The sequence below is a fragment of the Neltuma alba genome, unplaced genomic scaffold (assembly GCF_004799145.2).
Source record: "Neltuma alba isolate B1F8T4 unplaced genomic scaffold, ASM479914v2 tig00012396_pilon, whole genome shotgun sequence".
Lineage (NCBI taxonomy): Eukaryota > Viridiplantae > Streptophyta > Magnoliopsida > Fabales > Fabaceae > Neltuma > Neltuma alba.
In genome coordinates, this window is record NW_021636890.1 from 59,731 (window position 1) to 84,543 (window position 24,813).

General features: G+C 36.1%; 2 protein-coding genes across 2 annotated transcripts; both read right to left on the reverse strand.

Moving 5' to 3' along the window:
• Nucleotides 1-197: 197 nt before the first annotated feature.
• Nucleotides 198-6,971, reverse strand: LOC114726622 (probable methyltransferase PMT13). The gene is made up of 8 exons (XM_028913263.1): nt 6,364-6,971; nt 5,099-5,302; nt 4,787-4,997; nt 4,437-4,698; nt 3,767-4,141; nt 1,485-1,580; nt 632-872; nt 198-517 (listed from the first exon to the last, which is right to left on the reverse strand). The coding sequence occupies exons 1-7, from the start codon at nt 6,784-6,786 to the stop codon at nt 665-667; spliced, it is 1,779 nt and encodes a 592-aa protein (XP_028769096.1). The 5' UTR covers nt 6,787-6,971; the 3' UTR covers nt 198-517; nt 632-664.
• A 2,954-nt stretch (nt 6,972-9,925) lies between these two features.
• On the reverse strand, nt 9,926-15,842 carry LOC114726621 (probable methyltransferase PMT15). The gene is made up of 6 exons (XM_028913262.1): nt 15,051-15,842; nt 11,477-11,687; nt 11,094-11,391; nt 10,605-11,003; nt 10,403-10,480; nt 9,926-10,315 (listed from the first exon to the last, which is right to left on the reverse strand). Exons 1-6 carry the CDS (start codon nt 15,825-15,827, stop codon nt 10,090-10,092), a joined length of 1,989 nt encoding a protein of 662 aa, XP_028769095.1. The 5' UTR covers nt 15,828-15,842; the 3' UTR covers nt 9,926-10,089.
• Between the last annotated feature and the right edge of the window lie 8,971 nt (nt 15,843-24,813).

Below are 24,813 nucleotides of genomic sequence, written 5' to 3' on the forward strand. Positions count from 1 at the left end.
AAAGAACAAAGTGGAGAATTGGGGAATGGGCATAATATTGATTTCTTATCGAAAAGATCCTTGAATTCCTAATTTAGATAAATTCCTAATTCATTAAATTGGGGACGGAGAGCATACAATTAGATCAAGGGAAAATAAGTAATTTCAATTTTTTGGACTAGGTTATTAAGTTTAGCAAAACTGAAAGAAGGTTCTTGTATTCTACTAATATATTTTTCAATTCCACATGGAAAAGCTCTTTCATAGTATCAAAAACCCTCACTTCAAGCAAAAATCTAATCACTAATTGCACTCAAAACATCAACGAGAGCATTCCCTGCCTGCACCAAATATAAAAGAAACTACGCTTGAAACAACATATACTAGAAGAACCAAAATTGTGATTAACAGCAATCAGTGACATCCCTCTTTAATAAATAATCAATGGAATTACAATTGATGAATCAATAAAACTGGCATCGACCTGCAGCCCTTCCTATAAAAATCTGCTCAAGGTCTTCTCGTCACTTCCTTCAATCTAAACCAAATGAATAGGATCAAGAAAGGAAGCCTTATATCTTAATGCTTTAGATTATACTCCCTCCTTCAATTCTTCCACCATAAAAAAAGAAGAAAAAGGAAGAAAATTTACCTAACTTACAGAGCCGTGTCAGTGAGATGAGATTCAAAGTGTCCAATATCTCTTGGTGGCAACTAGAATTTTTTCTCCACCATGTGATTCAGGTTCTTGATCGTGTATTGTAGGCTTCCAACGTACTGCGTTGGCAACATGAGCAACTTTCTTGATTACATCTGGCGTGTCCCTCACCACCACGGTTCCTTCCGGCCGCAGCATCCGGTCTATTTCCACCAGCAAGTCAACAATATTGCACCTGTAATGAAGTCATTAGTTAATGTCAGTGATCTTGCTGATCATTCGGAACAAATCATGATAACAAATGGAAACCATGTTGAAGCTGCGCAGAGACAGCTTTTGCAACTTTGGATTGGACATGAGATCATTACAGGACAATGGCAATCTAGATGGCTCAGAGCTCACAAATAATTTAGTCACTATGTTACTTAAATCTTTCAGAGTAGACAGATGAGCATGCCATAATTATTTTAACGCTAAGCTACTTCAAATGAAATAGCCAATCGGTTGAAGTAGACCATTTTTTGAATTTAGAAGTTTACAATTTGACAAGAAACAAAACCTTCAAGTTCAATATGCGAAAAGATATAAAGAAATATATCTCAAAGCAGCAATTGCAAACAATAAGCTTAATACAAACAGATTATTAATTTTATGAAAATCAAATGAATTCGTTCCTTCAATAGCTAAATGGTTATTTCAAGAAGCACCCTCTAGCTCTCTCAACATGCAAGGGTACGTATGCAGGGAATGACCATGACATGACTTCACAAAAATTCATTAATGATGTCAATTAAAATCTCCAGATCAACATTTTAGAATGTAACTGTAGAAAATTACAAGCCAGTACCTGTTATTGCCAGAAGCTGGATCTTTTATGAGTGATTCAATGCTTGTCACATGGATCAGGTCATAAGAACGAGGATATGTTGAGAAAGGTTCACACCTGGAACAGTATCCTTACAAATTAGATCCACAAAAATCTTCTTTCGCAAATTGTAACGTGTTCAAAGGCACATAAACGCGGTTAAAAGATTAGAATCAGAATCCTGGCGAAAAGTCAAAAACATGTTAGAGATTAAGCACACTAGTTTTGATTTAATCACGATATCTAGGAAATTCTGACTCTTTTGATGCAGGGGACTTTATAAAAATCGCAATGATCACCCCATGTTATTCTTTTCTTGGAAAAGTATGACAGTTGGAATTCATCAACTAACTTTAATCAGCAGAGTTGGTTCCCTATTTACATAAAAGAAATAATAGGGAAAATGACAATCATATCAGACTGAGTATCTTATACAAGCAAAATAGCATCATCGCAATAGAATCATGCTATTTGACAGCCTTGCTAGGTTGGACTAACTAAAGGCCCAACTCAACATGACTTGAAGTTAGATTGCATTGAATTGGTTTCACTATGTAAGAAACCTGAATTGAATATTTGATATTTGATCTTGTTAGTTAAATTTTCAATCGTATAGTCCTAACTTTTAAAATCAATATAAAATCTAAAATCCATAGAGACTCGCATTACTCAAGCTATAATGATACTCTTCTCAAACCCCATGCATTTTTAACTCGGGCTTTCTTCACACATTTCATTAGGCTTTGTGTGACCTTTTCTTCCGGTAATTAATTCAATATTTTTCTACAAATTTCAATAGAGTCTTCAGTTATCATCTTTCCCATGCATCGCACAGGGTAAAGATATCTAGCTATAGGTAATATATTTTATTTCACTTTTGTTTGGCCTGTCTGCAATCAACTACCCTACAGATTAAAAATTTGAAATTTGATATATTGTGGTTCTTATCATCGATACTTTTAACACCCCATCTCAATTCCCCTAATAAATCCCTAATTTCCTATGTATGAAAAAATAAAATCCTTTCCTCTCCCAGTTGAAATACCTGATTTCCTAGAACAATAAAAAGCATCCCAAATTTTGCCATAAAATGCCAATTTTCATATAAAATCCCTGATTTGCTATACAACGAAGACCTAATATACGAGACTGATTGAATTAATAGTTAGCAGATGCGTGTTAGGACAGCTATTAACTGTTAAGAATTCTATTAGTTCTGTTGCAAGGGATTCTCTTAGAAGGAGTCGAGTAATTTGTACTATTGGAGATTATGGGATTATGCCAATTCAAACATACTGTGTAAAATATAAATTTAAGAAATTCGTCAAATTAAGATACATAGTGCAGATCAGAAAGCCAAATCCCCACAAAATTCAGTATTACAATGAAATAACGAGAAATAAAAAATCTAGACAGCAGTTAACGATAGTGCAACACAACCAGACCAACTCATTCTCCAAAAAGATAAATTGAAGTCTAATCAATTTCTCATGTGTCATTCTAGGTTTCTGCTTAAAAATAGAGAGTTCTGCAACTACGTTCTCAAAAATCAAGTTACATCAAGCTGTGATATATTTGACTTTATACCATAAAGAATATCCGATATTTGTATGCAATTATTTAATTTCAAAATACTCCTCTGGTCCTCTTTATAGGGCAGAGAAAGAAGGAATTTTTTAATCCCGTACAAGGCAGAGAGAAATTTTTCATATGAATGTATAATTTATCCTTCATTTATTATCTTCTTGACTTAGTTTTCATGAGGTATAAATAGAACTAGAGGAGTAACTTGATTTTGTCATATCAGCTTAGATTGCATTAATCTATGTGCCTGAATCATAGATCATATCATTTTCTTAAATGTTGGAGAATGTGAGTCTAAAGATGTGAAAAGATTGTGCTCCATTGCATGTGACATTTAACAGCATTTTCACTTTTATCATCATTCAGAATCTTTTTAACAATTAATTTTTTATTGCCCAAGACAATGTCTTGAGCTTTTACTATCATATAATTATATTACAGTAAGATAATTATATGTTAAAGTTTTATTTGTGTTTGGTTGTTAGGCTTTTATTATGACGTCATATTTTTTTCAAATATGTAAAATTCTTATTACTTATTTCCTTGGGATTTTGGATGTTGTACGCTAGCACTCCAATCCAACTCCTATTTGTTTGTGATTCAATGAATAAGAATCATGGCATTTCTAAACTCTGAAATTCTTCAATAACTAATGCATAAATTTTTCAGCTATAACTCACCAATCATGATAAACTCCGATAAGACCTCTATCAAATATAAGATCAAGAGTGTATGGTTTGCGAGGTGGAACAACGTTCATTACCCACACTGGGTCAGATGCTACTGCTGATGCAAAACCTCCAAAGAACGCATTCATGTCCATGACATTGCGGACTGCCGGGGTACCTAACTTTAGATTCAGAGAATTCTTATAGTAAGCAACCCTCCTCACCCACCTCCTGGAATCAGCCTCAAACACATCAGCACTGTTTTTCATGATCGTGGCTCTTGGAGGTGCTGCAGTGAGCCTTGCCGGCCACTTGTGGATTCTCCCAACAGCATAGTCTCCTTTGACAGAATCTGTATTGCTGACACATTTTTTCAACTTGAAGTACCTGCAAAATAACACAATCCCAAATAACTATTATAAGTAATCTTTTAACAAAATAAACTTCACCGGAGTGCTAACATTATGATAGGGTGAATCAAATTTAAAACAGTCCAGCTAATACATGAGACCGCTGACAAGAAAATGACAAAAGAAAATCTTTGAACAAAATAAAGTTCACCCAGTGCTAACACTATGATAGGGTGAATCAAATTTAGAATACTCCAGCTAACACAGTAGATCTCTGCCACGAGAATCAAAAATAAGAGGAAGAATAACTCCTCAAGTCTGATGCAAATTACCAAGCAGAATTTGGGTCATCAGAGCCGTCACATAACTCAAGGCCAAATTCATTTTGGTTGGGCATGCATGAATTTCCAACTGGCTTTTTCCAGATCACTGTGTTACCATCAACAGCTATGAGCTCATAACACAGAGCTCTGGCCACAGCCTGCAGATCTGACCATTCTTTATCTTGTTTAGGCCACTGCACTGGGGGACCAGATATGACTAAGTATCCACTAGGGCGAAGTAATCTATCCACTTCAATAAAATAAGTTGCATCTGCAAGGCAGATCTTCCGCATTAGAGAAGTGGCTATTGTTTAGCATATTATAAGATTTAAAAAGGTAGGCCAGAATGAAGAGATTACTGTAGGCTGTAAAAGGAATTAAACACCGAGAACAATGCACCAAGTCAAATGCAAATGCAGGAAATGGAAGTCTGCGAGTGCCAAGCATGGCGACCATTGCTGGTATTCCTCTTTCGAGAGCAAATTGTATTTGTGATTTATGTGAATCTCTTGGAGCAAAGGACATAGTTAAAATGTCTCGAGCTAGCAAATACCCTCCAAAACTAGCAACCTATGAAATGATAGATACACGTACATGTTAAACAATAATACGTTATTTTGGCCCAAAGGAATAAAAAACAATAAGAAGTTAAATAGGAGAAAAGCTCCTACCCCACACCCCATATCAAGAGCAGTCCTCAGAATACCACTTTTTATTGGGATGTACTGACCAAGTTTTTCAATATACTGAATGGCTCCATCTGGAAACATTGTACCACCACCAGGAAAAATAAAATGTTGGCCTTCGCGTTTCATCCATCCTTGGTGACCTTTCCTATCTGCAATCTTGTCATGTGGCATATTGCTATGCCGTATCTGCACAAAGGTAGAAGTGGTTTTATCAGTGAATTACTAATTAAGAAAATATAAGATATCTTGTTGAAATTAAGTCCCCAGTGAATATAGAAGAGGAAAAGGATGAGGCAAAGAGGGGGCGAAAGTAATCTACATTGGTCTTCCTCATAATTTTCAATTAAGAGAAACCTGTTACCAAAAGTGGCATATAAATTTATCACGTATCAGGATAAGTTACTGGTTTTAGATATTTTGCTTAGAGATCTTTTAGCCACTCTGACTCACCATAGAATCTGGTCTCTCTAATTTGTTATTTAAGACAGATACGACGCAGGTATCATTCTATTAAGTATGCATTAAATTACTTTTAGATTGTACTGCGCAGCATTTTTCGTCATGGCATGTGGTGTACATCTCGTGCCACGGATCTTTGGACGTCACTACATCTATGGCGTTGCATGTGTCATTTGAAGCGCAATGACTAGTGTTATCAGTGCCATTGTGCATGGCATGCATCGCATGGCTCGCAAGCAATTAGATTATCGCCCTTTAGTCAAGGTCCCCCCCCCCCCCCCCAAAAAAAAAAAATCTAACCCTTCTCCATATGGAAGCCTCTGATGGCTCCTTCACTTCAGCCTCTTCTTCAATTCTGTTCCATCTACATCTTTCCGTTCTTTTACCCATCCACTCTCTGATTTCACGGTCCCACCCCTACCTTCTCTTTTCTTCACTTCTTTCTGTCGCCATTTGTTCCTTTCTTGCTATACTTCTCTGTTAGGCTCATGGATACACTTTAAGCTGATATGGTAGTTTATGTCATAGTGAGTGACTGCGTGTGTGGTTAAGTTCTTTTATTAATTCACCCACCTTAATGCTTATATTTCCGGAAACATATCCGAAAACTCTCAAGAGACCACAAATATCTAAATAGCAAGTTATAAATTTTGCTGTAGTAACAGGATTCACTCGTAGTACTCATACCAGTGCTTGTGTTCTGTAATTATTTGGACTTACACACGCATGTCTTGTTTTACTTGACATTTCAGCATTTACTCCGGATCCAAACAATCTAATACTTATACCTTGTGCAAGCTCTCCGGCCACTGCACTGGAATCTTGTAGCCTTCAGGCGGGGGAATCAGACAAAGCGGCGTCGCCTCTGGCCGCGGGCAATGCCTCTCTCTGTAGTAATTCATTTCTCTACTGAGGTGACTGTTCAATCTCGGGTCCTCGCATGGCATGTGGTCCACCGCATCCGGGGGGCATGCCTCAATAGTTCGCTGCTCACCGGCCTCGATGGCCGCAATGAGGCGGTGGCGCTGCCGTGGATCAGAGTTAGATAAAAGAAGCGTCTGGCGACCAGAGGCGGCAAGCGAATCCCCGAGAGGTGTGAAGATGAGGACGAAGAAGAGAAATATGAATCCAAAAAACCCCGCAGTTACTATGTCCAAGAGCCGCCATTGACGCGGATTACGCTTGGAAGGAGGCAAATTCGACTGGCCCATCGAAAAAAGTGATTGGATCTGATCAAACGCGCATATGGGTTAGGGATTTCAAAGGAGTTTGAATTGAAGGATCGCGGAGTTTATACAAATTGAGAAGAATGCTCAGAGGTTCTACCTATGATTGAAAATAGACAGAAAGGAAATGTGACCCTCAATGGTGTGGGCTGGTTTCAGAAGTGTGGAGTAGCGGTAGATCTAAGGCGAAGGTTCTGAGATTCTAATCATTCTATACGTACTCAAATAGTCAGATTTTGTTTGCAATACGGCAGCGGATCTTTGAAGGAAAACTTAGAGTTTGATCGATGTCTTTATTTATATGTTGGCCGGGAAAAAAAAAAAAACAATGTGTTTAGATACAGTGGCTTACTCTTTTTTATAATTTATCTTTAACATGTTTTATTAAATTTTAAATTTTATTAATTCTTATTTAAAATTTAATAACTTTTTAAATTTATTTTTATTTAATATATATATTATATCTTGTGTAAATAAAATCAATACAATAATAAATAAAAAGTAAAATTTACATCCATACAAAAAGAATTCCTCTCAGCATCTTATAAGTAAGACCAAAAAATATCTTCATGAATAGGATCGGAGAAATTCATATATATATATGCTATAAAAGTTTTAGAGGGTATTTGGAATGCCCCAAAAAATACTTTTAATAAGTGCTTTCATGTAAATTGAGATAAAATTTCTCCCACATACTTACTTCATGCTCCTCTGGTTCTATTTATAGGAAAGAGATAGAAGATATTTTTTGGTCCATTTATAGGACACTAAGATAAATTTCTTGTGTGTATGTATAATTTTACTTTTCATTTATTATTGTATTAATTTTATTTATATAAGGTATAATGTCTATTAAATAAAGATAAAGTTGGAAAGTTATCGAATTTTAAATGAAAGTTAATAAAGTTTAAGTTCTTAGTCTATGTGAAACATATTAGAAGTGACTTATAAATAAGATTAGAGGAGTATAACATAAAATCACTTTTAAAATCATACTTTTGTTTCTATCTAAGTACTCCCTTAAGTCAGGACCATCAATCCCTCGACAGATGCAGAAAAAAAAAAATACACGCACGCACGCACAAATGATGGCAAAACTTCTAAAATCATCTAGATGCTATTGAAAATTTGAAATGTTGTATAATTTATGCTACTTATCCTTTTTTATTTTTTTGCGTAAGCACCCAGTATCCTGAATTAGGCTATTTTTTAGGTACAACAACAGATTTAAACTAATCCGGATCAAGACATGACAGGAACTATTAAAGTTGACACCTCCTGACTCTTAAGATGCTGCATTTTCACACCTCGAGTTCAAAATTCTAGTTATCCTCTTTAATAATAAATTATTCTGTCCCTGTTTTTTTTTTTTTCCACTGACTAGACTTGTAGTTTCTATATACATATTTATTATTTCACTTACTAAAGTTTTAAGATGCAGAAAGGCTTTTTTGTTTTTTAGCCATCATTTTATATTTGTAATTTAAAATTCAATCTCTTTAAACAATTATATTGATTCAGGAATCTATTTTGCTATTTCATATTTTCAAAACTCTTTTCATTTTCCTAATGGATCCGGCAAAAACAAATTAATTTACTATGATCATATATTGTATATTGTATGTTGCTATGTTACTATGTCAATCAAATCAGAAATATGGAGTCATCTCTCATTGATATTATTAAGGTTGTGTGAAAACGCATAAAAGGCTTTATTCATTTCCCTTTTTTGAATAAAAATGACAATTATATTATATTACTGCTTCAGTTCCTTAATATAAAAGCTAATTTAAATTTTAATTTGGTCATAAATATAAAATCCTAATTTATGTTGTCTGTAATATTTATTCATTTTTTTTCAAAGTAATCCTTATAATATTTGTATATGTTTAAGGTTCCATCAAATGATAATTCTAACTAATATACATGATCAGCAAGAGTATTTTAAGGAAGACAACACCTATTTATTACAAATAAGTAATTTAACAAAGATTTCTAATCTAATTGAATTAGTCAACTAACTTTTATATTAAGGACAAAAATAATAGTAATAAGCCGGTTAAAAGACCCAAAAAAAAAAAAAAAGCCTCCCGTGGGGGTATCTGGATCCACCCAGGCTGGAAAATAAAAGCAGCGATGTCTAGACGATAAACAAACGATTTGGTCCAAAAAGAAGATAATACCTCCTCTTCTATATAAAAACTAATTTAATATTTAATTTAGTTTTAAATATAGGATTCCAATCTATTTTGTCTATCATATTTAGTTATTTTTTTCAAGATAATCCTTATATTAATTGACATATTAAAAATTTCATCAAATAGTAGTTCTATCTAATGCACATTATTAGCAAGAGTATTTTAAAGAAGATAATACATATTTCTTATAAATAAATAACTTAATTAATTTTCTCAATCTACTTAAATTAATCAACTAACTATTATATATGTTTGAACGATAAATATGCAGTTGGAATGAATGGAATTATACAAAATGGTTTTACATGCATTTGGTATACTGATTGTCTTCAATTCTTGATAATATTACTTCTAACGCTGCTTGATTTTGAATGGAGAAATAAAATTAGCGTACGCAATGGAGAGATGATAACGATGAGGAAGAAGATCGCAGTCCATTTATGCAGACCAATATGCCGAAGAAAGGAGAGCAAAGCCAAACCGATAGCACACATTTAAAGTTTCATGAAGCAGTCAAGCATAAAAAACCTCATAATCATCTAAAAATTAGAGCATTAGTTCGCAAGGGAGGGATTCTTAGAAAATAAATGAACTAGATATCCTAATTTGTTAGGGTTTGATTCAATTAAACGAGACAACGCATTTTACTATAATAAAAGTACTAAGCACCGAGTAATGCATAAAATTAATAATAATACCGTGATAAATAAGTTTAACCATTACTGATCAGTGGCAGTGCTAATATGAACCCCGTAACCACGGAATGCAATGGGGATCAGCATGAATTTTGAAATTGATGTTTACCGCATCTGGCCCCGCTGCTCATAAGCCGCCGCAGGCTTGAGGGATAACAGAAGTTTCCTTGGCTAATTGGTGCTTTTTATTTTTCATGGCCCAAAAAAAAAAACACAAGAAGAAGAAGAAAATGGAGAAACGGCATGACGCTACGTCAGATCAAATGCCCAGGACGAACCAATGAAATAGAATTGGGAGATGGCTTGGGGGGGGCGTAAATTGTAAAATAGAATGAAATTAAAAATAAAAAAATGAAGTCAAAAGTTGAAAGAAAAGAAGATAAAAATGGCGGGAGTCAGGAGAGAGGGGGCGGGGGAGCAGTCCAATAGGGCTTGAAGGCGGAGAGGATCTTGTGGCGGTGAAGAGGGCCGTCCTCATGGTCAGCTACAGTCGTCTGCCACCCCACCGCCTCCGCCACGGTCTTCACCCGCATCACCACATCCACGTCATCTCTCACTATCACGCTTCCCCTCGGCCGCAGTACCCTGTCCATCTCCAACACTATCTCTTCCGTTGGACATCTGCCATGCATTCATTCATTCATCCATTCATCATAACATAGATCATGATATATATATAAATATATATATATAACAATGATCACCTACCTGTCTCTGTACAGGCTGAAAACGCCAGCGGCATGAATGAAGTCGTAGGTTCTCGGGTAAGTGGACATGGCTTCGCACCTGTCACGCACTTACACACAGCATGAGCTCATGGATATGTGAGTGTGTATGTATATATATGGCCGGCCGCCACACTTCAATTAAATTAATGAGAGCAATACGACAAGAGCGTGCGTATACATACCAGTTGTGGTAGGTGCCGATCAAGCCGCGCTCATAAATGACGCCCAGCGTGTTGGGCTCTGCCTCCACGGGGACCACATTCATCACCCACACGGGATCGCCGCCCCATGCCAATGCCGCACCGAAGCCTCCCAGGTGAGAGTTCATATCCAGCACGTTCCTGTACCTCCCCGCTTCCGCCAGCTGAGAATCCACTCTCTTGTACCGTCTCACCCTCTCTTTCCACACCTCCCTGTCTCTTTTGAACATCTCTCCCGTTATTCCTCTCACGCTCCCGCTTCTAATCCTTGGCGGTATTGAGTTCAGCCTCTCTGGCCATTTCGCCACCTCTCCCCCGCTCACCTCTTTTATGCCTGATACTTCCGGCAGTGGCGTCAGGCAGGTCTCGAGTTTAGTGTACCTGCAGTTTCGGTCCACATCATCAGAGTGAGATGACTTAATTATTAAAGGCCCATTGTTGCAATATTCTCATCCATTCTGACCAAATTACCAAGCCTTGTCCGCATCCTGCGAGCCACAGAATGGGCGGTTCCTGAAGAGTCTTCTTGTGATTTTGCAGTGAACGTGATTGGTGGGCTTCTGCCATATTGCCAGATCCCCCTTCTCAACCAATTTCTTCCAGCACAGTGATTTGGCCACCGCCTCGATGCCGTCCTGTTCTTGCTGAAGACTGTCGCGAGTCCTGTCCCAGCCTTTCCAGTGCCTGCGCCAGTTGATGGGCGGCCCCGACAGAATCCAGTACCCGCCGGGACGCAGCACTCGGTCCACTTCCGTCAGGTAGATGCCGTCTGCTCCGCCGTTCAGGGCAGTCATCTGAGTTAGAATATAATAGAGTGGAAGGATGATGGTGAGTGGGATTTTGGGAGGATGTACCGTGTTGGCCCCAGGGAATGAGGCAGCGAGAGCAGTGAGCCATGTCGAAGGATCTGGAAGGGTAAGGAAGTCGGATAGAGGCCAGAACTCCAATCAGGGCGGGCACTCCTCGTTCCAGAGCGAATTGGACCTGAGCCTCGTGCGTGTCTCTGGGTGCAAACGATACTGCCAGTATGTTACGAGACATTAGGTGTGCTCCCCAGCTTGCCACCTGAATCAGTGAAGATCATGTTATCATGCATGCGGAATTAATGGAGAAAGAAAAATATAAAATGAATTAATGGCTTTGCATCAGTCAGTTTAAGTGCTAATATAAAAATTGATAGCGAATCACATATCCCCTGATATTGCCGCAATGGGTCTTGAACTAATTAATTGGATTGATTGAAATGATTTTGAGGAATTTTTAATTGATTCTTTTTTTATTAGCAGGACACAAAAATACAAAAGCAGCAAAATCTAAAGAATGATAATTGCACAAGAAGAAGAATGAGGGAAAAAACGCTTGAGGATGAAGCAGAGAATAGCCACGGATCTACATTTCCGCTTTCATCAAGGTCGCTCTTAAGTCCTAATCATACGTCACCAGATCATCAACTTACGATATGATCGATATGGAGACGTCTTGAGCTTCAACCATTCTCATAATTGCCCACTAACTCCGATCCACTTAACTTTGCCTCTCTCCTTCTAACGCTACTCGAATGTTTCAATGAATTCAAACCATACATAGTTTCTCCAATAACACGACGTTCTTGTCGCCGTCTGCAAAAGTTGTTATCTTTATCGAATACAAAAATATAACAACGCTCTCAATTTTTCTCTCTCTTTATTTTTTAACGCTCGATCCCCACCCTCCCCCTCCAATTCTTAATGAAAATCATTGAGAAGTAACACAGCGCACATGACAAGGATTTGAGCACTTGACATTCCAAAATGCATCTTGCCAACACACACATAATAAATGAAAAATCATATTTCCACCTCTTTCTATATTATATATCTATACTATCTAAATATAATATCTCAATCTATTTTGTCCCTCATACTTATCTAGTTTATTCCAAATAATCTAATACACATGCTTACTAAAGATATTTTAAGAAAGACACCATCAATTTATTATAAATAATTAATTTGACTAATTTTCTTGATATCCGCAAATTAATTATTTAATTCTTATATTATATTAAAAACAGGAGGTAATATCATATATAATTCACTGCATTTTTTTTGTTGCCCACCCAGTTCACCGGAGCTTTGCTCCGACTATATCTGGATCCGACCCGCGTAGCTCACCTGGCTGTGGTGGGTGAGTCTCCCAACGGGAATTTATGCATATGCTGAGGCTCGAACTCGAGACCTCGCTTAAGCGGTACCAGGGCTGTTCACGGGACGGATCGGGGCCCGGATAAGCCCGTCCCGATGAACGGTAACGGGACAGATTTTCTGTCCCGTGTCCTAGCCCGTCCCGGGGTTGTCCCGGTCCTGGTCAGGACAGGACAGATCCGGGACGGGACCGAGACGTCCCGAACTTTTTTTTTTTAATAAAATCTGATTTTTTTTTAATTATGTTTTTTTGGGCTTAAACTTTATAAAAACATCTTTTTATTTTCTTTTTTATTTGTTTGGCACTCTTAAACAAAAACTCAAAATATTACATATAATAATCATTAAAAACTCTAAACAGAAGCTTTTAACACAATAAAAACTTGCTAAAAATTCTAATCATCAATAATCTCAAATCATTAACAAATATAAAAACTCTAAATAAATATATCCATAGTTCTATACAATAATTTCAAATATTAAAAAAATATGAAAAAAATGATATTATATAAATAGGATAAAAAATAAAAAAGGGACCGGGATGGGACGACCCCATCTCGTGTCCCGTCCCATCCCGTCCAGGTCCCTTTTTTGTCCCTTTCCGAAAAATTTCGGGACGAATCCGTCCCGTCCTAATAAGACTGAGACCGGAACGGGCCAATCGAGACGGGCCGGCCTTGAACACCTCTAAGTGGTACTAAGCCGCTTACCACTTGGACCAAGCCCCGTTGGTAATTCACTGCATTTTTATTCCCTCTCATCATTCCCCCTTCACGTATCAAGGGCCCACACAAACAAAATTCACTATAACTACTTTACTTCAATTTGAAGAATAATGTGTCAAAGCAAGCTCCTTTTCACCTTTTTACCATCCACCTAAGGAACAAATTCATGGTACAGGTTTTGGGTCCTAAATATATTCATGTAAACAAGCCAGACTACAAATATTTTCTTCATATCATATTCGAATTCTAATTCTAATATAAAATAAACTTTCACACCTTCGAGTCAAATACGCATGTAAAACAGCTATTTGAATAATATATTCATATTCTAGATTAATATATCGTCATGAGAAATTTCACAGCCAGTAAGTTTTCTAGACATGAAAATTGTAGACTCAAAAAAAGGCAAGCAAGTGCACCAGAATATTTATAAAATCACGTCACAGTTACAATGAAAAAAGTTGAAATTTGCAGCGACAATAGGAAAAAAAATTCGTTGTGAATTACTTTTGTCGTAAAAATTTTTCATTAAAAACTCTCTCATAATTCATAAATTTTCTGTTTTGTTGTACTACGTACCAATATGTAATATAAAAATTTTAAAAAGTCTTGTGGGTAGGGGAACTAATTTTCTTAATTTTATGAAACAGATAAGATTCGTGCCAAGTTATTTTAAAATACAAAGAGAATTAGGAGATGTTTGGTAATCCTCAAAAAAACACTTTTCTGTAAAACGAGTCAAACTCTTCCATATATTTACTTTATAAACCGTAAAAACACTTCTAAAACCATAGTTTGGTTTCATCCCAGCATTCCCTTACACATCAATACAAAACCACGAAAAGAGACAGCAAGACATGACACTTGATTGATGAGGTCAATTATGTTATTAATTACATATTTCCAAAAAAAAGACTTGGGTTTTTGAAAATAGTTAAAAAAAAAAAGAAAAGAAAGGGACCCAGAAGGAATTTCTATCCTCATTCATCCCATAAACGACAGGCATCTGGACCCTCGAGGATTCCCCAAAAAAGTTGCCAAATTCATGTTCAAAAGTTAAAAAGATAGGGCGAAACTCCCCAACGTGTGGCGTAAGTAACAGTGAAACCACCGAATCAACACAAACAGGATCATGTCCCACTCCCAACCCCTTCAAACTGCAAACTGACGAAGACGACAAGGTCCTATAGGTGGTTAAACCACCCATAGCTGTGACTGGGACACACCGTCTAACACATTTCACATTTGCACCAAAACAACAAAAATAAATCACGTCCTAAATGAAATGAAATGAAATGAAATCCCTACCAGTCCAGTTTCTCATGTTGATATAAAACTAATGATGTAATAGAGGATGGCAGAAAGAAATGCAATGCCCAGTTGCCATATGCCATGGCACGTGTGAATCAGTCAGTCGTATAAAAGAAGTGAACTTGAAACCAGCTGTTGAGGAAATTAAAAACGACCGGAATCCCGGCTCAAAACGCACCACAAAAAACCCGAGACAAAACATAACTCACCCCGCACCCGGTGTCAATGGCGGTTCTGATGGACCCGTCTCTCAGGTTGATGTGTTTCCCAATATCGTCGATGTAAGCGTCCGCACCGCGAGGAAACATGGTCCCTCCCCCGGGGAATCGAAACCGCTCCCCCTCGAACCGAACCCAGTTCTGCTTCTTCTTCTCCACAGTCAGCTCCTTGTGAGGCACGTTAGCGTACCAGACCCACTCGCGACTCTCCGGCCACCGCAACGGAACTCGGTACCCGTACGGCGCCGGAATTCGGCACCGCAACACTTCCGACGGCCCCGGACAGTGCCTCTCGCGGTAGATTAGTCTGTCCCTGTCGAATTTCAGGGACCGGTTGACGTCCTCGCAGGGCGTGTACTCGGAGAGTGAGGCGTCGCATGACGGGAAGTGGAAATCACGCGCCGCCTCCGGAGCAAGAACAGGGTCTGCGATGTGGTGGTGGGCGGTGAAGTCGAGGTTGGGCGGGGGCGGGGGCGGGGGCGGGGGCGGGTGAGAAGATGAGGTGGAATTGGGGCGGAGGCAGATGGAATCGGCGATAACGTAGGCTGCGTCAATAGCGACAGGGCCAGAGGAGTGCTGCCAAAGGCCAATGAAATAGAAGACGGTGCAGAAGACGGTGGTGATTACGATGAGGGGGAGGTTAGGAAGCAATCTATTGGAATTCCTGGATGCACAACTGTGAAGCAGGAAGAGGCAATTCGCCATTGAGGTCTGTATTGGAGAATTTAATTTCTTCAGATTCACAGGAGAGCGACAGTGAGAGAGCATGAGTGAGGATTTGGAGGATTATATAGAAACAGGAGGCGAGTGAGAAACAGGCGCGATGGCGCTTTGCCCGTGAGTGATATGAGACGAGAGAGAGTGGGGGAAAGGGAGAGGATGTAGCTTCCCCGGTTGAGTCTGAAACATAGTCATCTCTTGGCGAAAAAAACACGCAGTGTTAGTACTGTGGTCGTCATTACGACCTTTTTTCTTTGGTTTGTTTTTGAGGATGATCATGATATATGACTATATGCGTATATTAATGACTGAACAAGTGCGGGAATTATGTTCTTAAAGTTACTATTAAAAAGGAAGATGTTATAGATGTGTGTGTTATATATACTGAAAAAATTTAATAAAACATAAATCCGAAGTAATAACAATGATTGATACTAAATCAATTCAAGTCACGTTATCAATTAGTAATGCTTTTGCCAGGATAATCTATGGCTACTAGTAACTGATATCATATCAATTTAATTTATTGATATCATTAATATTTAATTTTGATAATAATCGATGGCAAAAAAAAGTCTTGAAGTATCAAATTATTACGATACATTTGTTATCACCATCACATTATTTTTGTGTTTGGTAAAATGTTAGGGGTACAAGAGAATCGGGAACTGAGAATTTGAATGGAGAAGGGATGGAGGATTATTGTTTTAGAGGTGTTTAGGTAAGATCAAAAATCATGATTTCAAAAGCGTTTTAATAATATGCGAAGTAAATAAATAGAAGAATTTGTCTCAATTTACAGAAAAATATTTTTAAAAAGTACTTATTAGTTATACAAACACCGCCTTCGTGAAAGCTATGAGAGATTTCACTCCCACTCGATCTCGGAATAATAAAAGCGCATTTGGGACATAGGAGTACTAGTAATTATGGCTTGGCCCCTCTTTTTTTTTTGGCCCCTCTTCATGCCCGTCTCTTTCCATATTTTTAATGAGGGGGCGAGGCGGGTGTACCGCTTAAGACGTAGAGAGCGGAGCATTTTATAGTGCTCTTATAATTTTTATATATATTAAAACATATAAAAATAATAAGAGAATGTGGTGAATTGTAGCGTAGGGTCTTTATAAAGGGAAGCATAAATTGAATACTCCTCCGGTCCTTATTATAAGACCCAATTTGACTTTTTATTTGGTCCTAAAGGGAAGCATAAATTGAATATCTTATAATCATGGGATAAAGATATTAAATTATCTTACAAATGTGTTCTGTGTTTTAAATAACTTCTTCAAACGATACTATGAGTTGCTAAGGTCGGTTAAAAGGTGATTTTTGTCAAGTTAAATATAAATTAATTCAGAGTAAATATAAAATTTAAAAATAAAAAAAAAAGCCCTCGGGAGAGCTGGGTGAACGGAGTTGGACAACCTTGTGATGCGGCCTAGATTTGACTATTTGTGGGGGCCGGGCCGGGTTCAGTTTGTGGAGAGCAATCAAAATGAGATTGGGTTTGTTGGGCGCTAACTAAACTGCTGAACCAACCTTTTACCAAAAAAACAATAAACTGTTGAACCAACCTCATGCTGTCCCCTTCTGCTTGTCTTTGCTATTGAGAGTCTTTGAATACATATGCAGTTGTTAATCCCCTCCCCTCCCCTCCATGTATTTAAAATTAGCAGACCCCATGCGTCAGTAAAATTAAGTACTTATCTGGTCATTAATATAAGGCTCATTTAACTAATTTGATTAGATTAAGGAAGTTATGCAAGTTAGTTAATTATAAGAAATGTGACGCATTTTTCCTAAAACACCATAATCATCTTTCTTAATACCCCCTCCCTCTTCTACTTGATTATGGTTCAGGGAGCATCCATAGGGGTAATTTAGAGAAAATTGATAAATATGATAAATAAGTCTTATATTTAGGATCAAAACCAACTCAATAATTGAGTCCTATATTAAGCACTAGAGGAGTACAAAATTCGAGTTAGAACATCTCTTTCAAAATCCATAGTAATGGATAAAATAAAATACACAATTTTAAAGTGTAAATTTTAGTTTAAGTAAAATACTTCATAAAAATATATTTTGCTTGTGCATTTAATTTATTTAATAATATAGGTAATAAAATATATTTACATAAATAATTTATGCAAAAAGTTGAGCATGATGAAAATAAACTACTGGGCGGGATGCAGAAGCAGAACGATCGAGGCCGTTTAATCAAGGGTGCATTCGGATTAACGGTGGCAAACTGGCTTTTATTCTGTTCGACTTTTGTAAAAGTCAATTAATGACTTAATGTAATATAATTTATGTTTGAATTAGTATTTCTAAAAAGTCAGTTTGAAAAGTTAAAACTTGTTTAGATGGATACTGAGAAAGTAAACTTAAATGTAAAGTGACTAAAAAGGTTATTGGTTTTTGTACAAGATTATATTATACAATTTGAGAAGATTAAGAAAGTTAAGTAAATTACTATAAAGTATTTATATTTATCATTTTTCTTTACATTAATTTGTTTGACTTATAAACTAATATGTAATCTAATAATATACATAAGTATTTTAGAGAAATCATAAAGCATATAATATAATCAAATAATTTATTTAGTTTTTAATCTGTTCAAATTAATCTATTAAGCTATACAATTTGATAAATTTGAGAAAAATAATAAATTAAATAAATTAAATTTTATTAGTTAATTTTTTTTCAGAAGAAAAAAAAATCAGATTATTAGGTCAAGATTAAGATCCACTTAAATACCCTTGTTTTTTTCTCATCTTTATTTTATCTTCTCTCTCTATGTTGGTAATGGGTAAAAGCTAAAAAAAAAAATGGCTTGTGCCGTAACAAGCTTTTTATTCATAAGTTAGAAGGAAAAAAGGTGATCCAAAGAGTAGCCCATCTCTAACCACACTACCAACTGGTGTTGCGCAGTTTTCAACACACTTTGAAAGGCACAGAATTTGAAGCTGATGTCGCTTCTAGTGCCATGCTCTATTCATGCGCCCACTCGCCCACTCGCCCATTCGACGCCCCTCCCTCGCATTAGGGCTGCACATGAAACCCGGTAACCCGGTCTCACCCGGTCCAATTTTTAAAGCAGTCCAAAACACCCAATGAAAATTCGAGCCAGACCGGGTCTGACCCGAAGACCGGGTAGGACCGGCTTACGGGCAGGCATGTTGGACTAATAACCCGGTCCTGCCCGATAATTTTTGTGAGATATTAAAAAAAAGCTACATAGGCCCATATTGAAGTCCTTTCTTTTTTTCCTAACAAGTCCATTTCTGTTTTAGTGATTTAGGCCCATGTTGGTTTTTTTTCCAGATCCAATCTGATGCCCACTTGCGAGTTGCAACACCACCTAATGCCCAATGCCCCAATCCATCAAAGATTAGAATCAGACCATCACTGATTCACTCTCACTTCATCAGGCATCGAGTTCATCCCCAAATCCCCTCTCCCTCCAAACCTAGCGCTAGCGACAGCGTCAGCATCTCACATTCTCATTTCTCACCGATTAGCGAAGACAGCGAAGAGGCGACCTCAGACCTGCTTCTCCCACATCCCCTTTTGTGATTTGCGCAGTGCCGGCGACCCCATTCCCTAGCAGTTGCAACCAAGCTTGCCTCCTAGTCCTTCGATTTGTGCTTGCTGCTGCAGCTCACTATTTGCTCGCCAGTTGCCGGATCGCCGTTACTCTCCAGCTCCGTCACCGTTAGTACAGATCCGGGTAAGGTCGAGCCTCTTTTGAGTGTTGTTAACTTGTTACTTATTCTATTGTCAGATTTGGCTTGGGCGCTTGGCTATTCTCACGCGTTGAAAATATTATTGCTGCCCATTTTGTGGATATTGTGTGTTTATTTTGTTTTATTTACCAACAAAGCAAACATGTATCCTCGGTCAAATACTAGGTCCATATTTAAATTGCTTTTGTTTGGGTGGGGGTTGGATGGGGGAGAAGGTTAAGATAAATGAGAGAATATTTTTTATCCAATACCTCTTCGGAAAATGGGTTTGACAGTAGTGAAAGGATCTTAATATATATAATTGAGGCAAGGAGAACCAACGCAATTTGTGTTCTTGGGGTGCTACATTTCAGTTGATTGCAGTAGTAAATACGTATGTTATGAATGTCAAAATTTGTCTACTTAATTGCTGAACTACTTGTCCGATTTATGTCTTTTTTTATCTGGTTATTGTGAACAATTATATAGGCTTGACATAGTTAATTATTGTTCCTAAAGTTGAAATAATTTGTCTACTTCATTATTGTCATTGTATTCTTATTTCTTGTTCAATTTATTACAGATATATTATCCATTTATCGCTTTGAAATGGAGGAGCAAGATTCCATGTCAAGCAAGGATTGAGTTCATAGTTCGCTGCCATATGTTGTGTCACTGATTATCATTCCATGTTTTGATATTTGCTGTTGTGTGATGGACCTGTAATATTTGATATTGGCATGTATTTTGGTTTTATTATTAGCTATGACATTTGATTAGCCCGTGGCCTTTGAATCAGCAAACTTTGAGACTGATTATATTCTCATTTGATATTTGCTTTGGTGTAATGGAGTAATGAACTTTTCTTCTACGCTGCGGTTTTGCCTGTTTGAACTTGCATTTTGCTGAAAGTGTAGCACGCACAAACCAGCAAGCTACAAGCTTTCAAGGCTGTGTAATGGAGTTGTTTGTTATTATATTATGGACTTCGATGGTTGCTTACTTGCTTTACATTTTTATTTTTTTATGTATTGTTTGCATTTATACTTGATTTTAATTTGTAGATTGTTTTAAAGTTATTTTATTTGGAATTTGGTATTCTCATGATGTTATTCTGTTTAGGACAAATAGATAGGAATTTTTTATGTAACATATTGGAATTATTGATCAGGAATTTAAAAAAAAAAAACAGGACAAGGGATATGGACTTGGACTGGACTACTGGACCAGTAACCCGGTCTAGTCTGGTCCAGTCCGCCCAACCCGAGGAACAGCGGGTTCCTACCGGGCAGGACCGGTCTTCTGGTTGGGGTGACCAGCCCGAAGACCAAAATGGACCAGACCATGAGCTAATGCCCTGCCCGGCCCGGTCTGGTCCATGTTCAGCCCTACCTCGCATATTCAAATCTTCTACCCAAATTACACTGTTTGGTGTTTGCTAGAAGTGGTGCCTCTTATTTTCTTCTTCTTTTTCCTCAATGGGTCAGAGCTAGAAATGGTACTTCAAAAATAGGATTTTTTTTTAATCGGACAATTTAAACCCTCCCCTCTCATTTATAAAAAAAAAAAAAGAAGACTTACTTCACACACATCCAATCATTTAGTTTTTGTGGTATAGAACTCCAACCTCCTCTATGAGAGGAGGTATGGGATGCCAGCCATTAATCCCAATGGTTCTTGGCACTTGAGTTAAATGACGCCATTTTCCATAGTTTAGTTCATTGAATATTAGATTATTAAAAATTTTGGATACGAAACATCAACTATCTTAAGTATTTCTTGCAAGCAATCAGTATGTCACACTTTTAAAATATTTTTTAAATAACATTTAATATTTTAAAATTTTTTAATGTAATTTTGCCCTAAATTGTTTTTCCTAGTAACAATGATAATCTTGAAATAAAAAAAAAAAGTATTTTTGATGTACAGAAAATTCTTAAATAATAATTCAGAATATTTAAATGTCATTGAAAATATTTTAGAATTCAATACAAAGGCATAAATTGATATAGAAAATCGAGTACAAACAGTTCTGAGCTGTGGTGTAAATTAACCCAAAAAGTTTATATGACAAGGTAAGAAAATGGGTTTCTTGAGCTGAATGTATGGAGGATCTTCGGTAAGATAAACTAAGTAGTAAATTAATTTATTTGTCATTTTTATTTTAACCTTATCAGCATAAGCGATATTTCACGGGATAACATTAGATTCTAGGTAAAATATGAAAAAAAAATACTTATAAAATTTTAAAATCTCAAATCAAAAATCACCACAGAAACATATTGTCAATTACTTTTCAAATATTATCGATTGTTATTAAAGTGTGTAAACAAGACTAATTTAAAATTTTAAAATTTAAATATATGTTTTTGGGGTTCTTCCTAAATTCTATACTGATTTTTTATATCACGTGGTACTGTCTTCAAATATACTTATAAAAGGGGAAAAAACAACTCATGGATAAGTTTTGGGGCTAGCAATTATAGTATCGCCAAGCATGTCAAACTTGGGAGTTTAAGTAAACTTATAATAAGAATATAAACTCGAATCGTAAAATAATTAAATATTCTTTCGATTCTTAATATAGTACATATTTAACTAATTTGATTGAATTAAAAAGTTAAGTAAATTAGTTAGTTATACTAAATATGACATGTTTTTTTTTAAAATGTGTTAATCATCTTATTAACAGAGGTGATTTGAAAAAAATTGATAGATATAAGAAATATGTATTATATTTAAAATCAAAATCAACTCCATAATTAGATCTTATATTAAGGACTAGAAGAGTAATTAAAGTTAAAAAATAAAAATAATTTTATTTAAATAAATTTTAAATATAAATAATTGAAATTAAATCCATCAACATTAATAATATATCATATTGAATAAAGAAATTTCTATGAAATTTATATGAAAAGTCACTAAATATAATTCAATCAAAAAATTTAAAGCAAGTTTAAGAGCAATTTGACAATATTTTGTAAGCTAAAAACATAAACATGGTAAACTCGATGAGTAAAATCATAAGATCAACCGGATTTACAGCTAGTACGAGTTTAAGAACGAGTCAACAAGATTTTATAAGGTAAGAAAGTAAAAATGTTAAACTCAAGAGAATTAACTTGTGAGTTTGACAACAATGAGTACTATTTCTGATCCTTAATATAAAAGCTAGTTGACTAATTTTAGTAGATTAGAAAATTAATTAAGTTTGTTATTTGTAATAAATATGTATTGTTTTCTCTAAAATACCTTCTTTTTTAATCATGTGTATTTACTGGAAATACTATTTGAGGAAATCTTTAATATATGTAACTATTATAAGGATTACTTTGAAAAAATAGATAAATATGATAAATAAATTGGATTAGAGTCTTATATTTAAAACCAAATTAAATATCAAAGTAGTTTTTATATTAAAAACCGGAGATAGTAGCATTTAAGCTACCATGTGCGACGCATTTGTGAAGAATTTGAGTTCAAGCTCAATCCAAAAAGTTTGAGAAAATGACTGTAGACTGCCTTAGAAAGACTGGTGGAAAGCTTGAGCAAAACAAATCTTAATGTTGGTTTCGCGTTCCTTTCCTGCATAAACTGTCACTAGTAAATAATGCAACAATACAGGCAAGGCAAATAGAAAATGAAGCTGAATAGAAGAAATTGACTTGTTTGTGTTGTGGCGGGAGAGAATAAAAAAGGGTGCATGCATGTAGGGATGTGAGGAAGGTGGAAATTAGGCATTTGTGCTGCGTTCATACATGTATACGTGTATGTGCATGTGCCTCAGCTGGGGCAGGTAACTCTTTAATTTTTATGTAATTATGCATAGTACTCCCTCCGTTCCTTATTATAAGAGACATTTGGTGCTTATGGCATGTTTCTATATATAAGAGACATTTAAAAGTTGTCTCTATTTTTTTGTGTTGATTTCCTATTTTACCCATATTTATTGTCTCCAATTCACACTCTCTTTCCTTCCCACTTCTCTTTCTTTTAATAAATTACCATTGTTCTCTCTCCTTATTAATGAGGGTATTTTTGGAAAAAAAATTATACTTTTTACATATTAATTGTTCTTAACTAATTTTAACTGTTTTTTTGATCAACGTAATTAGGTTATTCGTCTCTTATAATAAGAACGGAGGGAGTAATATATAAAGGCAGCCCCACCGATATATCTACCTCTACCTACCCATATATATGCCTGTATGGAATGGGGTTTGTGTCTTCTTCGCATCACATGGCAATGGGCGCCCCAGTCAACATGAACTTCCCACTTATATATACCATTCACATCCTTAATAACTTGTAACGGATTAAATTGACAAAACTTTTCAATTTTACTCTTATTAAATTTTTTCCCCTTTTCACATTTACTGATTTGCATGTCATTCTTATATCTCTCTGTTTTTTTTTCATAAGTTTGTATCCCTCCAATAAAAAATAAATAATGATAAAATTAAAAAACAAATATTAGATATATCATGAGTGACTTACATTTATGACTAAAATTAATTTTCCCCACAAGCCTATCATTTTCAATCTTAGTTAATATATCCTTGCCGATGTATTCTGACCCAGCCACGTCCAAACAATCATCCACAATGCACACTCTGCGCCCCTCCCATGTGCTTCTCCATACAAATTAAAAGCCTTGTTTCCCCTCTTTAATTTCGTTTGCTTCCTCAAAATCACACTCTCAACAAATTTTGCCTCCCATCCTGCTCATCAAACAAACTTATTTTGCCACCCTTCCGTTCTCCTTCTGTGCTTTCTCTACAACAAAAGTTTTTTTTTTTTTTTTAAACAGCAAGTCCCGAGATATGTAATTCCCTGCAATATCTGCATCTAGTGGTACCTGTTTGCCCATGATATCCAACCTTTCCAGTAATTTACAGCTTAAATGAAGAAGGAAGTGAGAGCTGCGCAAGGTTGTCGGCTTTATGATTGAAGGCCACAGATCCAGTTACTTCTCCAGTCTTTAATATAAGACTCATGTAACTAATTTGATTAGATTAAGGAAATTAGGTAAGTTAGTTAATTATAAGAAATGTGACATGTTTTTCTAAAATATCATAATCATCTTTCTTAATACCCTTTCCCCCTCTTCTATTTGATTATGGTTGAAACAGTATCTACATGGATAGTTTAGAGAAAATTGATAAATATGAAAAATGAGTCTTATATTTAGGATCAAAACCAACTCAAGAATTGGGTCTTATATTAAAGATTGAAGGAGTATAATGGATCACCAAAACCCAGGATTCGGATAATGACTTTGATTAGAATAACCTCGGTGG